Source organism: Melospiza melodia, chromosome Z (genome assembly GCF_035770615.1).
Source record: "Melospiza melodia melodia isolate bMelMel2 chromosome Z, bMelMel2.pri, whole genome shotgun sequence".
Lineage (NCBI taxonomy): Eukaryota > Metazoa > Chordata > Aves > Passeriformes > Passerellidae > Melospiza > Melospiza melodia.
Window position 1 is genome coordinate 29,432,113 of NC_086226.1, and position 12,896 is coordinate 29,445,008.

A 12,896-nucleotide genomic window follows, 5' to 3' on the forward strand; every position below is an offset into this window, starting at 1 on the left:
GCAGGCTGGGACCCGGGCCCGCCTCCTCTCCGCCCAGCCGCGCCGGCAGCGGCGCCTGTTGTGAGGGAGAAGCGTTTCCTGGATTATTAAATGGAGGGTTTGGTGTTCGCGCGTTGGCTCCTTTAAATGCTGGGAGGGACATCGATGATGAGATTTTAGTGTTTTGTCATTTAGGACATAGTGCGCCTCTGACAGACCACAGAGCAGAGTAGCGTCTTCTGTCCTCAAATTAGTACTTATTTACTCATAGAGAGCACTGTAGAAAGCATTTGGGAAACATTTTATTCAGTATTAAGACTTCTTGGTGTGAGCATCTGAACAAAAGCACGTTTTTACAGTGGAAACTTGCCATGTCCACCCTGGTCATTCCAGCAGCAATCCATCAATCAAGTTGATTCGAACATATATTCAAACATTAAAAGCAGCACTGTCAGGTCAGGGCTGATCTATTTATACAGCAGCGCTCCATTATCGCAACTGTTTTCTCTGCCTATCCCAAATACAGCACTGGCGTTATTATGATATTACACTGGCACCTGACACATTTCGCCGGGAATACAGCGGCAGCCTGTCCCTCTGGCCTCAGCCTTCATTCCTGTCTCCCTGCAGAGCCTCCTCAGACACAGCTGGGACAGCTCCTGTCAGGACAGGGAACACAGGGCCTCACCTCCCAGAAGCAGCAAGCAGCGATTCAATATCCTGAATGACTTTAGAAGTTTTTTCCAAAGCTTCCAAGACGCAATCTTCATTGAGTTCTGTCTCACGCCCGTTTTCTTTTTGTCTGACAGTGATACTAGATGGATTGGATTTTGTGGCAGATGACCTTTTCAGAATGTTGCTATTGTCTAATAAAACTAGTGTTACTTTGTTAAGAAAAAAATTCAGACTCTTCCTCCTAAAGATAAAAATTAGACTCTGCATTTGTATTCATCATTCTGCCTTGCAAAGTCTCACATTTTGTAGCATGGTAATTACATACAGGTAAAAAGAGAAAAAGACTGTATTACTTAAAACAGTCTACAACATTTATAGAAAAATGTCTTTTAGACTTCAATTTATCCAAAAGTTACTTTGAAAAGAAAAAGGGTGTTACAGTTCAGTTTAAGAGCATGCACTTTTCATACTAATGGAATTGAACACTGGCTTAAAGACAGTTTTAGAGTGGCTTTAAGCAGATTCAGCACAGTGCACATTTCCAGCTGGCTGAAGACAATAGAACAATAGTAAGGTAGCTGATAAACAGAAAGATACTGTACTGCAAATACAAGCCCAAAGCCAACCGTGTTGTTCCTCTTTCAAGAACAGATCAGCAGATGACTCTTAGCAAAACTGATGCAATACACATTGAAGAGTTTTGTTTTCTGGCAACTTTTCATTTTTGTTTTGTACTTCAACACTGTTTTAAATTTTTTTAATCTTTACCACAAAATAAGTGATAAAAAATAAAGATAAGTAAGAAAATTAGGTTTTTAAAGTGATACAGTAAAAGAAGGTAAGATCAGGATAGAGAGCCTTTGATGATCTAAAGTGCAGATTTGAACATGCAGAATATAAAAGTGAAAAAGGTCTTTACAGCTTTTAAAAGGATACAATTAAATCTCTGTATTTTTTCAAGCTCAGCATCAGCAGACCTGTCCAAAAAAAGAAAGGTTATTTCTCAAGGGTATTTTCTACTTCAGATTTTATTTTTTGACAGTTTCCAGCAATACTGAGAATTAGATTAGCAAAATCTGTCTTTGATACCATAGTTCAATGGCTGACATTTGTAAATCATTTGGTTTCCAAAAATTTGGTCTCTGCTCTAAGAATAGTCTCTTTGCTGTAAGTATGTATAAATAGAGATAGCATTTTCATTTCAGCAGCTATAAAGATAACATAGCTGATGCTATAAAATTCATAAGCTGAATCTGCTATAATTTAAGTAACAAGTGCAATTGCAATTGATTTCAATTAGCACATTTTTAATATCCTAATGTTTGCAGATGATGTCAGTAGATTTTTGGTCAGTAAGTAGCAAGTGCAACTGCAATTGATTTCAATTAGCACATTTTTAATATCCCAATATGTTTAGAGATGATGTCAATAGATTTTTGGTCAGCAGCATGTATTAGAAAGGACAAATACATCAGCAAGAGATACAACTGTCATTAGGCAGTTCAAAGTACTGCTTTAGATGCTTGATGTTCTGTTAAAAAACATCCTTCTTGATCTGATATCTTTACAGTACAAGACACCATCTTTGTAACATTAACTGTCCTTTGACAAAGTTACCATAATTCTGATTTTTAAGACAGGCAAAGCACAATGAAACAACTTTAACCTGAAACTCACTGAACATTTTAAACACTGAATGAAAAATATCAAACCATATACAAAATAAATGGACTTTAAAATAAAATTTTAAATTTTGCCCATTAGGAAATGCAAGATATAAAATTCAGATTATAATATTTTTGAGCTTTGTTTTCAACATTATTTATAGTCAATTATTTGGGATAAAGATGAATACCAATTTTCTTCAGTTGCGGAGTGTACAGGATATTCAGCAATCTCCTTCCTTTCATTCAAACTTCTGCACCATTCTATTGCTGTTCTGATGTACCTGTGTTAATATGAAAATTCAAAAAAGTAGTTATTTATTTAAGAAATAAACTCCATTTTTGAGAGAAAAATTGAAGGCACTAAGGAATACACTTGTATCTGAAAGAAAAATCTATGATTCGAAATCTGTATTTTTCTCCTAGCTTGCCTTGCCATTTTTTCTCTAGAATCTTTTTCATATTTAGATCTATACAGTTATAGTAAATTATAACAAAGCTGTATGTTTTGCAATGAACAGTGTACAAATGTTAATTTTTGTTTGTGAATATCTCTATGCTAAAATGCAGCACAGAAAACTTCTGATGATTCCAATAATGAGGCTGTAATTACAGTAAGCAGATTAGAAAACAGTCTGTAGGCAGAGGTCAATATCTGTAATAAAGCAAAAATTACATAAAGTGCTGTTCAGTTCTGTGTATCAGCTCTATATAGGACACATGCTTTTGGGTTTTTTTGATTTTTTTAATCCACTGTAGTAAATGCCAAGTTGCAGCTCTAGTTATTTTTCTAGAAAGACACTGCCATAACAGTTATAATGGAATCACAGCATGCAGTGGCCCTGAGTCACACAGGTCTTGAATCTTTGCCAGAAACAAGATGGAGCTTTTATCACTACATGTTTAGTCCACACCTACCAGTTTATCATCAGAAAATAGTGTTTCTTCATCTAAGAGGATTTATAAAGAAAAAATTTTATATTTAAATTGTTTAAATTGAACAACTAATTTAAATTACCTTTCATAGACTCCAGGATGACTTATTTGTATTAGCTGCTGTAGCCCATCAGGAGTAGTTAACTTACACCAGCCTACATCTTCATTTATCTTAGAAGAAAATAAAAAGCAAACTCAAATATTAATTTTCTGCTGCAGTCCAAAGAAAAAACCAAGCAAGTATAATATGCCAATTCAAGAATGAAATATATATGAACAATCCACTTGAAAAACTTGCAAGTCTGTGGTTTGCTACAGACAGAATCTCCTAAAGTCTGCTATTACAAATGCAGGGGAAAAACACCTGGCACAGCCCCAGCTCTTCCTTTGTGCTATTCAAGAATAAATTACTTCTAGAAGTGTGTAAAAATGTCTCCAAACCTGTAGAATTCTCAAAGTCTTTTTTGTTTTTGTATTTTATTGGCATCAGAACTTTTGGTTGGTATTCTCATTAATTTCCTAGCAACACTTTTTCATGGATAGTCCTTCCTCTAAGTCACATGTTACCTGGATCTCACTACAGGAAGAGCTGAAATCCCAAACCATAGTCAGGATCATCCTATCCCCAAAAACAGCATAGACTTTATGATCTGAGTATACAACCAGTCTTCCTGTGCTGGGAATAACCTTTTCATGAAGCAAAACCGGCAACATTTCTCGTCCATCAGCCTCAGATACCTAGAACCAAACAAATACATTAAAAACTTGAAGAAAGGCTATTTACATCATTACAACTGTCTGTATCTGTTCCAGATATTTTATTCACTTGTTTTTCCAGATCACAACCAGCTCTCTTCATCATGCAATTGCTTCTTAAATGTAACTTTTAAATCCACGCTTTTGGTTCCCAAATATCTGCCTTCCTATCTGTGAGGATACACTCACCATTCTTCACTCTAGATTGTGTCCTATTTCCTACAGTATGTATAATCATGCTTATAACACTGCAAGATTTATACACTTTCAGCTACATACCACTTTCCAGCAGCAGAGATAATAATTATGACTTAATGACAGTTTTGTTTTGCAGCAATACTGAAGAATTCTGAGGAGAGAAAAAAAAATCAGACAAGGTATTAAGCATTTAATTCCTACTATGTCTTCTAAGCACTTGAAAATTTTGTTCTGTAAGTTTAGACACACCCTCAGTGCTAAGATAACTTCCTTTAATTTTTATACTTAAAGTAATAAGAAGCATTTTGTGTGATTTTAACTCCTGTCCTTTCTAAGTCAGCAGAATTAATATAACAAAGGTAAAGTTACTTGGTTGCCTGAGTAATAATGGAGGATATTGAGTACGGATGTCCTGGCACATCTGGAGGTAGGCTGCTCACTGAATACATCTTTTCTTCCATCTGAGTAAAGAGCAGAAAGAAGATAAGTTAGTTACAAGTACCGTAGCATAAAAACAGAATTAAGAGCAAGTTATGAAATTTCTAACCTCCCAGAAGCCAACTATAATCACATTTGAATCTGCCACAGAGCATAGACAAATATCTGATTGAAAATTGTATCCTTATGCCTACACCTGTGTGAAAAAATATTAAAATATTCCATTTCTTTACACTCAGTAAGAACCAGGAACTTCTCTCATCAGACTGTAGACTACAGGTCATTACTGAGTGGCAATGTTTGACTACAAGTTAAAGACTGCATTCCAAGAGTACAAATCTGATCCTTAATTCTGCTTTAAAAAACCAAGGTGTTGAATTAGCACTTGAGAGCACCTCTCCTCTGGGGGAACTTAACAGACAGGCACAGAGGCAAAATCCTTTTCCAGCATTGAACAGCTGGTCTGCAGCAAAGCCAGAACAAAACCTACATCTTCTAGGTTCTGTCTTCATACAGTAGGAAACACTTCCAAGTTGTCATAGGTTGAAAAAGTACAAAGAGATTAAACTCTAATCAATACATCAGCTTCAAGACTAAACTTCTAAATTCATGGAAAATGGTTGTTGTAGAATCTTACTCTTGAGTTTGATAAAATAAATGTTACAATGAGGAAAAATTTTCTTATTGTGTAAAATTTACAAAAATACCTTCTGAAACAGAAGGAACAATCTCATATTTTTGTATGACTGATAGCTTGATTAAAGCATTGTAGTAATTACCAGCGTAGGGACTTCACTACACACTGCATAGACAAATGTCTTAAGGAACCAGCTAATTTGAAGGAATTTGGAACATCCTTTTAAGTAGTTCTAGTTTTTAGATAGTTTCGTACCTTTTTTGTTCCTTTTTGGATTGCATAACGTACAAAGTATTTTCCCAAAAATTCTCCCTCTGACTTGAAATATGAGTCATCACCAGGATAAATTTCTGTGATGTTTGTCCTACCATGGATAAATCTAAGAAAAATAATAAGATTTTTAGCAAGTATTTAAAATGCTGTGTCACTAGACTAGCAAAACAGGTTATTAAACCTGAAGAAAACAATAAGCAGAGACACATTTTCAGCAACTCAGATGTTAAAAATTTCTACTGTTTCACAAACAGTAGAATGTACTGACAATGTCTTTTAACAGAGAATATTAATATTACTAGGCTCTTTGACATATGCATGGGGGTGGGATTTTAGTAAGCTAAAGAAAGCTTTTTTTGCATCAAGGTAAACACCTTCAAGAGCTGCTCATTCCACAAAACATAGTGATCCTGTAAAGAAAAATCCAACCTTCTTAGTAGACCAGCCACATCTAGTGTACACAGGAAAATGCCGGACTGAACAACTCCTGAACAATCGAAAGGTCTTAATTGAGGAAAAAAGCACTGAAAAAACTCTGAAGTGTGGCTAAACATTTTGTTTAGTTGAGATAAAAATTTAGGAATTATACTGAGGAAAAATTAAGAACACTCAGCAGAAAGATTAAAGGGCTAAACACCAGTGATGCTTTTATCAAAGACTTTTAGGTGCTAATAGCAGTTATAGCAATTTCAAAGTCCTGGGGGTTTTTTGTTTGTTTGTTTGTTTGGTTGGTTTTTTAGTTTTTTTTTGTTGTTGTTTGTTTGTTTGTTTGTTTTTTTTTGGGGGGGGGGGTTCTGTGGTTTTTTTTTTTTTTTTTCCTTAACCATATGGACAAGGTGACTTGCCAGGACAATCCACAGCTGAACATGTGAATTATGTAGGTCAAAAAGATAAACACTTCTAAGCTGTGAAGTCTTCAGCAGCAAGAGGAGAGAACTAATTTGCAAAGAAACCAAGTACCATTATTTTAAGTGAAATCTGTGGTAACTCCAGCTGTCCAGTAAACCTTTAAGAAATCAGATTATCAGATCACTTAAACATGACTTCAGATTCAGGCCTGATAATATACCGTGCTAGAAGTCCAGTGAAAAAAAAGCAGAAACAGACTTTGACATGAAGACTGTGTTCCATTTCTCAAAGAGCAAGAAAGGGACAAAGTAAGACATTTCATCTTAGAGCTTAATTTCCATACAAATAAAGTCTTCCAGATAACAGATGACCTCTTACATACCTGTAGAAAACACCCTGGCACCACACAACTTGAATTAGCTGATGGAATGAATACTCGTCTGTATCTTCATTCTGAAAGAAGTCACAGAATGCCCACCTGTGTGTGTAAAATAGAATGACAGCCTCACTAAGTCCATATATTGGTTGTTCTTTTGTGTGTGTGTGTGTGTGTGTGTTTGCTGGTAATCACTTCTGTAACTAGAACTGAAGTGTGCACACTTATTCAAATGATAAATTGACACATATTTTCACAGACCTCCAATTCCTTAGTGATCCACTTTATTTACCAAATTAAACTTCTCAATCACACAAATGATTTTTTAAATTATTTTTAGTGATGCTGAGAGACAACATATGCCACTGGACCACTTCAGAGATACTCTTTTCCAAACAAAAGGAGAAAGCAACCCACTCCAACACAACACCTGTGTTCTTTTTTCATTTACATATTCATAAAGCATGTCAGAAAATGTATTTTTTAAAATCTGAACTAATCACTATAGCTTCATTAAAGTAGGTTACAGAATGTTGGTTTTACAAAGTCAAGTTTCAAGAAGTTTCTAAAAGACCCACAACTGATAGTAATTTTAAACATTTTTTATAGCTAGTATTCAATTATTTTGCTAGAAGTTGAAGATCCAAAATGCAGAATTGAAAAGCATATGATAACAATGACAAAGTAAAGAGTTTAAATTACCTGTGTAGATGTGGGGCTCTGCAGCTGAGTGGCAAAGCTGTAGGTAAACAAGAAACTGTTTCATATGTTTCAAAGTCTGCTAAAACATCACCTTCAACAACTGTACAGCTGTTTGTCTCATATGTCTTTATAACATTTTCCACAGTATGTAATTTACAGCATTTTAGTGCCAAGGACAAAGGGTATTTCCATTCTTCCGGGCACAAGGAAACAGTCCAACGCTGTGTAACCCATGTGTATTCAGAAGAACAACTTGTGTGGAACAAAGGCACTCCATCTCCATCTTTTTGGTCCTTTGGTTTGGCTGGTTCCCTATGCCTACCTTCAGCACAACTACATTTATCCCTATTCTCTATTCTTCTTTGTTTTGATGAGACTTCTGCAGAATTTTTACTTGGTTTTCCACAGTGATCTCCACTTTGATAGTTGCTGTTCTTTCCAGAGGAGCATGAGGATGCTGCAGATGACTGGCTGACTTTGCATAAGAACTCCACTGTAAATTCTTGCTGCAATTCTGACAAGTAAAGGTGAGCATAGCCATCTACAGATGAGATCTTCACACTGCCATTGTCTAAACATCTTGTCAGATCAGCTGTTGCAGGGTGAGGCCATTTAATTTCTGAGATATCACTGAGAAGAATCTAATACAAGAAAAAGGATTGAAATATTGCAGCAAGACAAAAATTACATGCCTCCCAGAAATTCAATGAAGCATTTACATTTAAATTAATTCAGTCCTTCTGCAAGGTGATGAATGGCAAGAAATGTTGCTCTGTATTTATCTGTGTGTATGAGCTCAGAGGAAGCAAAACATCTAATCTTCATATCTGCTTCCTCCTGTACTAACAGAGTTCTATCAAGCAATAATGTTTTAATTTAATCCAGCCATAAATTAGTAAGGTACATGGGCAACTGATCAGGCACAATTGTACATGTTTGTGCTTCCATCAGCCTCTTCAGAAACAAGGGACAGAATGGCCAAATTATCTTGTTCAGAGCAATTATCAGTAAATTTGATAAAGAATTGCAAAAGGACACTAAAAAATAACCAATGCCAGACAATAAGGCTGCAGATAAAACTTCAGTTGAGATAAACCTAATGTTATCTCAATGAGCAAAGGCAATCCTAACTATATATAGTTATATATATTTCCATATAGGAGGATGGGCTTTGAGCTCACTGCCACCAACCAGAATCTTCGTGTTGTAATTCTCAGTCCCATGAAAACACACTCAATGCTCACCAGCAATTTAATCAGTATGAAATGTTTGAAAGTTCTAGGAATGGAACAAGAGCAAACTGAACGTACCACTGAATACATATTCACAGCTAACCTGCATTAGGTGCAGTTCTGAACTGGCCAGACCACTGACGAGACCTCCCTCAGGGAGCTGTCTAGACAAGTGGGTGGCTGGAGTGGCCAAATGAGAGCCTAAGCACACCACAGGAACGGGTTGTTCTGAACTCAAGCATAAGGCAAGTAACAGAGTCTAAGTGTTTTTGTGCCCATGAAGGTAGGGTGCCCATGGTAGTAACAGGCCTCAGGCCTTAGGTTAACTCTGCTAGGCCCTGGGCTGCCCTGTCAGGCTCGTTAACAATTTGTTATGGCAGCTGAAGCTTAGTAACTCTTACTTTATTATGGTGGACCACTGGAGTGTGGGAAACAGCAAGGGCCTTGAAAACACGGGCACTGTTTGATAACAGGCCACACAACAATAAAGTGACAGTAAATTGCTGGACAAGGGCAACCTCAGGAGTTCTAAAAAGAGTATTTTGGCTTTATGAAAAGCAGGAGTTTTTCTCAAAGTGAGGGGCAAGAAACCAAAGCAACAGAAAAGGGGTGTGAGGGAGAAGGCAACCAATATGGTCAAGTGCTTGCTGTGGCCTAGGAAAGTTATCCTTCAGCATCCTGAAGCAAGCAGTCAAAAGGGATGCTGTAAGTTAAAAACAGTCTAGAAACCCAGCCAATCTCCAAAGGAGTTAGATCGTTCAAGGCCTGAGAGAAGGTGGAACTTACTCCTCAGTGCTAAGAGCAGAGCATCAGCTCTTTGCACTGACTGCATGACTGGTAAGGACTCCTGTCTTTTAATTAAGTACATAGTGACACTGAGTGATAGTGCTTTAGGCAGCTAAACATTAGCATGAAGGGTGTTACTACTGAAGGGTCAGTCTAAAAGTTTTAAAACTTGCCTGATTAATCAGTTGTCTTAAGATTCCCACCATGCTGTTCAGACATTCATATTGAGTGGGAACCCAGAGATATACTGATCTGGAGCAAAGCTTCCAGAAATGCTAAATTGTTCTCTGCATGGATGTTCAGTCTGACCTGGACATTGTTCCATTCCTCCCACAGACCCCAGCAGCATTTTCACAAGGGTACTCCAATGGGGAGATCTGACAGCCTTAGAAAATACCATCCTGTTGCAGTGTGACCTCCCTGAAAAGTTTCTACTGCCAAAAAAACATAACACAAAAAATTCCTAAGTTTTACACTTGCTAGGAATAAACCAAGTTTTAGTATTTTTTTCTACAAAGAAAATGCTTTAACAGACGTCTAAGTAACAGTTAAAACTGTAATTTAAAACGGCAGTAATTTAAGAAAGATGACAACTCCATTAGCCAAACTGCATTCGATAGATCTTCACGGCCTGTACTCACACACAGGCATGTGAAATTATATTAAATCCGCTGAATAAGTTTTTTTATGAAAGCATTACTCGCCTAATGTGCAATACCACCTTTTTTCTTTCTGGAGGTATAAGACGTGAAGGCAAGTACGGGCGAGAAGAAAACGCGTTCCGGAAATCTAGCGCTCGTAGAAGTTGTTCCTGTTTAAGTGCAGAGAAAAACAAACCCTATTACGATTTTTACATGCAGTGATAACATTTTGTGCTGATCTCACACTTTTTGTGGAGGCGAGGCTATGAAACCCGATCCGTTTTTTACAGAGAGAAACATGAACTCCTGTTGGGGCCGTGATCCCCGGGCCGGCCCGTTCCCGAGCAGGGAGGCAAATGCGGCACTGCCCAAGGGATGCTCCCCGGGACGGCGCAGGGACGAGGGACAGCGCTCCCGTCCCCAAAAGCACCGCCCACCGCATACCCGGTAGGCACTGACGACAAAGGCGACCCGCTGGCGGGTGGTCTCCGCCGGCTGGAGCGAGTGGGCGGCCGCGGGGAGCGCCGCTTCGTACAGATACTCGGAGCCGCAAGGAGACAGCAGCAAGCGGGACCCCCCCGCGTAGTGCACCTCCACCGAGTCGTCCCCGAATAGCACCATCAGCCTTTCCGCCTCCATCGCTCGGAGGCAGAGCCAGAACCGCGGGCGGCGCCCGGACCGAGGAGGCCGAAGCGGCCGCGCCGCCGCACGGCGGAAACAGCGGGGCGGGGAGACCGCCCCAACTCCCCCACGAGCTCCGCCTGAACTTCCACCAGAGCTCCGCCCCCGAGCTCCCGTCGAACTCCGCCTCAACTCCCGCCGGAGCTCCGCCCCAACTCCCGCCGAGCTCCAGCCAAACACCCCCGAGCTTCTCCCGATGTGCTGCCGACCTGATCTCTTACCGAGCTTCTCCCCAGCTCACTCCGCCGGTGAGGTAAGCGCGCCTTCCTGATCCCTCAGGCAAGATGAGCGCATTCAGTACACACATCTGTAAAATAAGCTTGAGGGAACTGCTCACGGTGTCCTTGTAAATTTTTTTTTCTTAATAAATTTTAAAATAATTTTTTATTTGCTGAAAATGGCGCGGTGAGCCAACACACAGCTCTGTACCTAGAACTGGGCGGTAGAAGCCCTATCTGAACAGAAAGGCCAAGATGCCAAAGGGCAATTTTAACATGATGACAGTTGCCTTTTTTTATTATTATACACACCCTCCACCCATACCTACAGTTTAATCAAAGCTGTTTAAAGTTGCTTGACAGTTCACAGCTGAGTGGCAATTATTATCAACTCCCACTCCCAGCCCTAAGCAAATGGAGTTGAATATCCCCACTAGTCCATATGGTCTCTCTTAGCTCCCTAACATGCTTCGGGAAGTACAGGTTCCTCAGGTCGACTGACTGCATTCAGTACAATTTTCCATTCTCGACAGCTGTTGTCTCAGCAGAGAGCAGATCAACACCCTGTCAAGTGGCTGCTGACACAGCCATGCATCAAAATACCCTGATTCTATTCAGAATACCCCTTTTTAATGAGTATTATTCTGTTCAGTAGTTGTCAGAAGCAAGTTTCAAAGTATATATTGGGATTATGAATGAGTTATGAATATTATTATTTATGGATGATGCATTGCATTTTGCTCACAATTTCACTGCCCTGGTTGGAACCCTCAGCATAGGAACTGTGGAAGTAGGTGACACAGGCTGAAGTAGAGGTGGCAAATTAGCAGTTCAGGGTACAGTATGGTATCTTCCCTGAGTTTTGGCTGGAATGCCATTTTCTGGTCTGGTATCAACTAGATGATTTGGATAACTGGATGATTAGAACTATAATTCAGTCAGAGAGAAGTTGGAAACTTCAGCTGTCAGTAATTCAATGAGTTGTGTGCAGTAGGAAGGAAAAGCAGAATGTGATAAGGAAATAATGTCCAGGTGAAAATAAAGATTACTAGTACAAACCAGACCGAGTGTCACTAACATTCAGTGCCACAACAGATTATTCTACTGAAAAAAGAAAACAACCTAGCTATGTGCAGTTTGTGATACCACATGTGGTTGGGCCAGTCTTGCTTCTCTCTAATGGTACAATTATTCTCAAACCCAACAGTTAAAACCCAGTGCTGTCATCTGTTAAAAAAAAAGAAAGACAAAGGCTACTAGCAAGAACTTCGTTGCAGATTTTAAAAGGAAATACTGAGAACAAGCTGCATTTCTGGATATGAAAATCACGCAACAGCAAAGCACATGCAAAGCAGCAATTCTTGCAGCCCATTTTGAAATTCCTTCAAACGAAGTGTGATTTTCAAATACTAAACATTTTTGCTAAATCATAATAATTTGTCAGGAGTGGGAAATAGTGTGCACACTTTTACTGATCTGCAAAGCCTGGGTCTCATGCTCAAATCTGAATGTGAAGCCTGTTTCTTTTCAGAACCAGTGCTAAAGAATCTTGCTTCACATCTCCCACAAATTTTGCTTTCCATGCTTCTGTGCCTTCACTGATTTACCATTATGCCATTAAGAAAACACGTATTTTTAAAAAGTTGTACATTTGCAAGGCATTGTTCAGAAACCTGTAGATGAGAAACACTTTTACACATTGCATTTGAAATTTGTAAATGCTAAAATTCAGGTGAAATAACCTTTAAACCTCTTGTGACTTATCTCTATCATACACAGAACAAAGGGTGATTAGGAGCGGGCAGACAAGCAGCAAAGGGGATCCTGACAGTGAGAAACCTGCTGCTTTCTTTTG

At 38.8% G+C, this 12,896-nt stretch overlaps 1 protein-coding gene across 1 annotated transcript; it reads right to left on the reverse strand.

The window, feature by feature from the left end:
- Nucleotides 1-265: 265 nt before the first annotated feature.
- CZH5orf34 (chromosome Z C5orf34 homolog) lies at nucleotides 266-10,847 on the reverse strand. The gene is made up of 12 exons (XM_063181026.1): nucleotides 10,587-10,847; nucleotides 10,223-10,312; nucleotides 7,484-8,124; nucleotides 6,788-6,883; nucleotides 5,539-5,662; nucleotides 4,578-4,669; nucleotides 4,290-4,359; nucleotides 3,822-3,992; nucleotides 3,337-3,425; nucleotides 2,510-2,602; nucleotides 1,591-1,631; nucleotides 266-854 (listed from the first exon to the last, which is right to left on the reverse strand). Exons 1-12 carry the CDS (start codon nucleotides 10,779-10,781, stop codon nucleotides 664-666), a joined length of 1,893 nt encoding a protein of 630 aa, XP_063037096.1. The 5' UTR covers nucleotides 10,782-10,847; the 3' UTR covers nucleotides 266-663.
- Nucleotides 10,848-12,896: the final 2,049 nt, after the last annotated feature.

What these genes read in the sequence shown, in the direction of transcription:
- CZH5orf34 (XM_063181026.1), bottom strand. Translation starts at nt 10,781, where the DNA reads ATGGAGGCGGAAAGGCTGATGGTGCTATTCGGGGACGACTCGGTGGAG. An exon ending in TTGTCGTCAGTGCCTACCGG is followed by an intron (nt 10,313 to 10,586) that starts GTATGCGGTGGG and finishes GCACTTAAACAG; the next exon opens with GAACAACTTCTACGAGCGCT. An exon ending in TACCTCCAGAAAGAAAAAAG is followed by an intron (nt 8,125 to 10,222) that starts GTGGTATTGCAC and finishes TTCTTGTATTAG; the next exon opens with ATTCTTCTCAGTGATATCTC.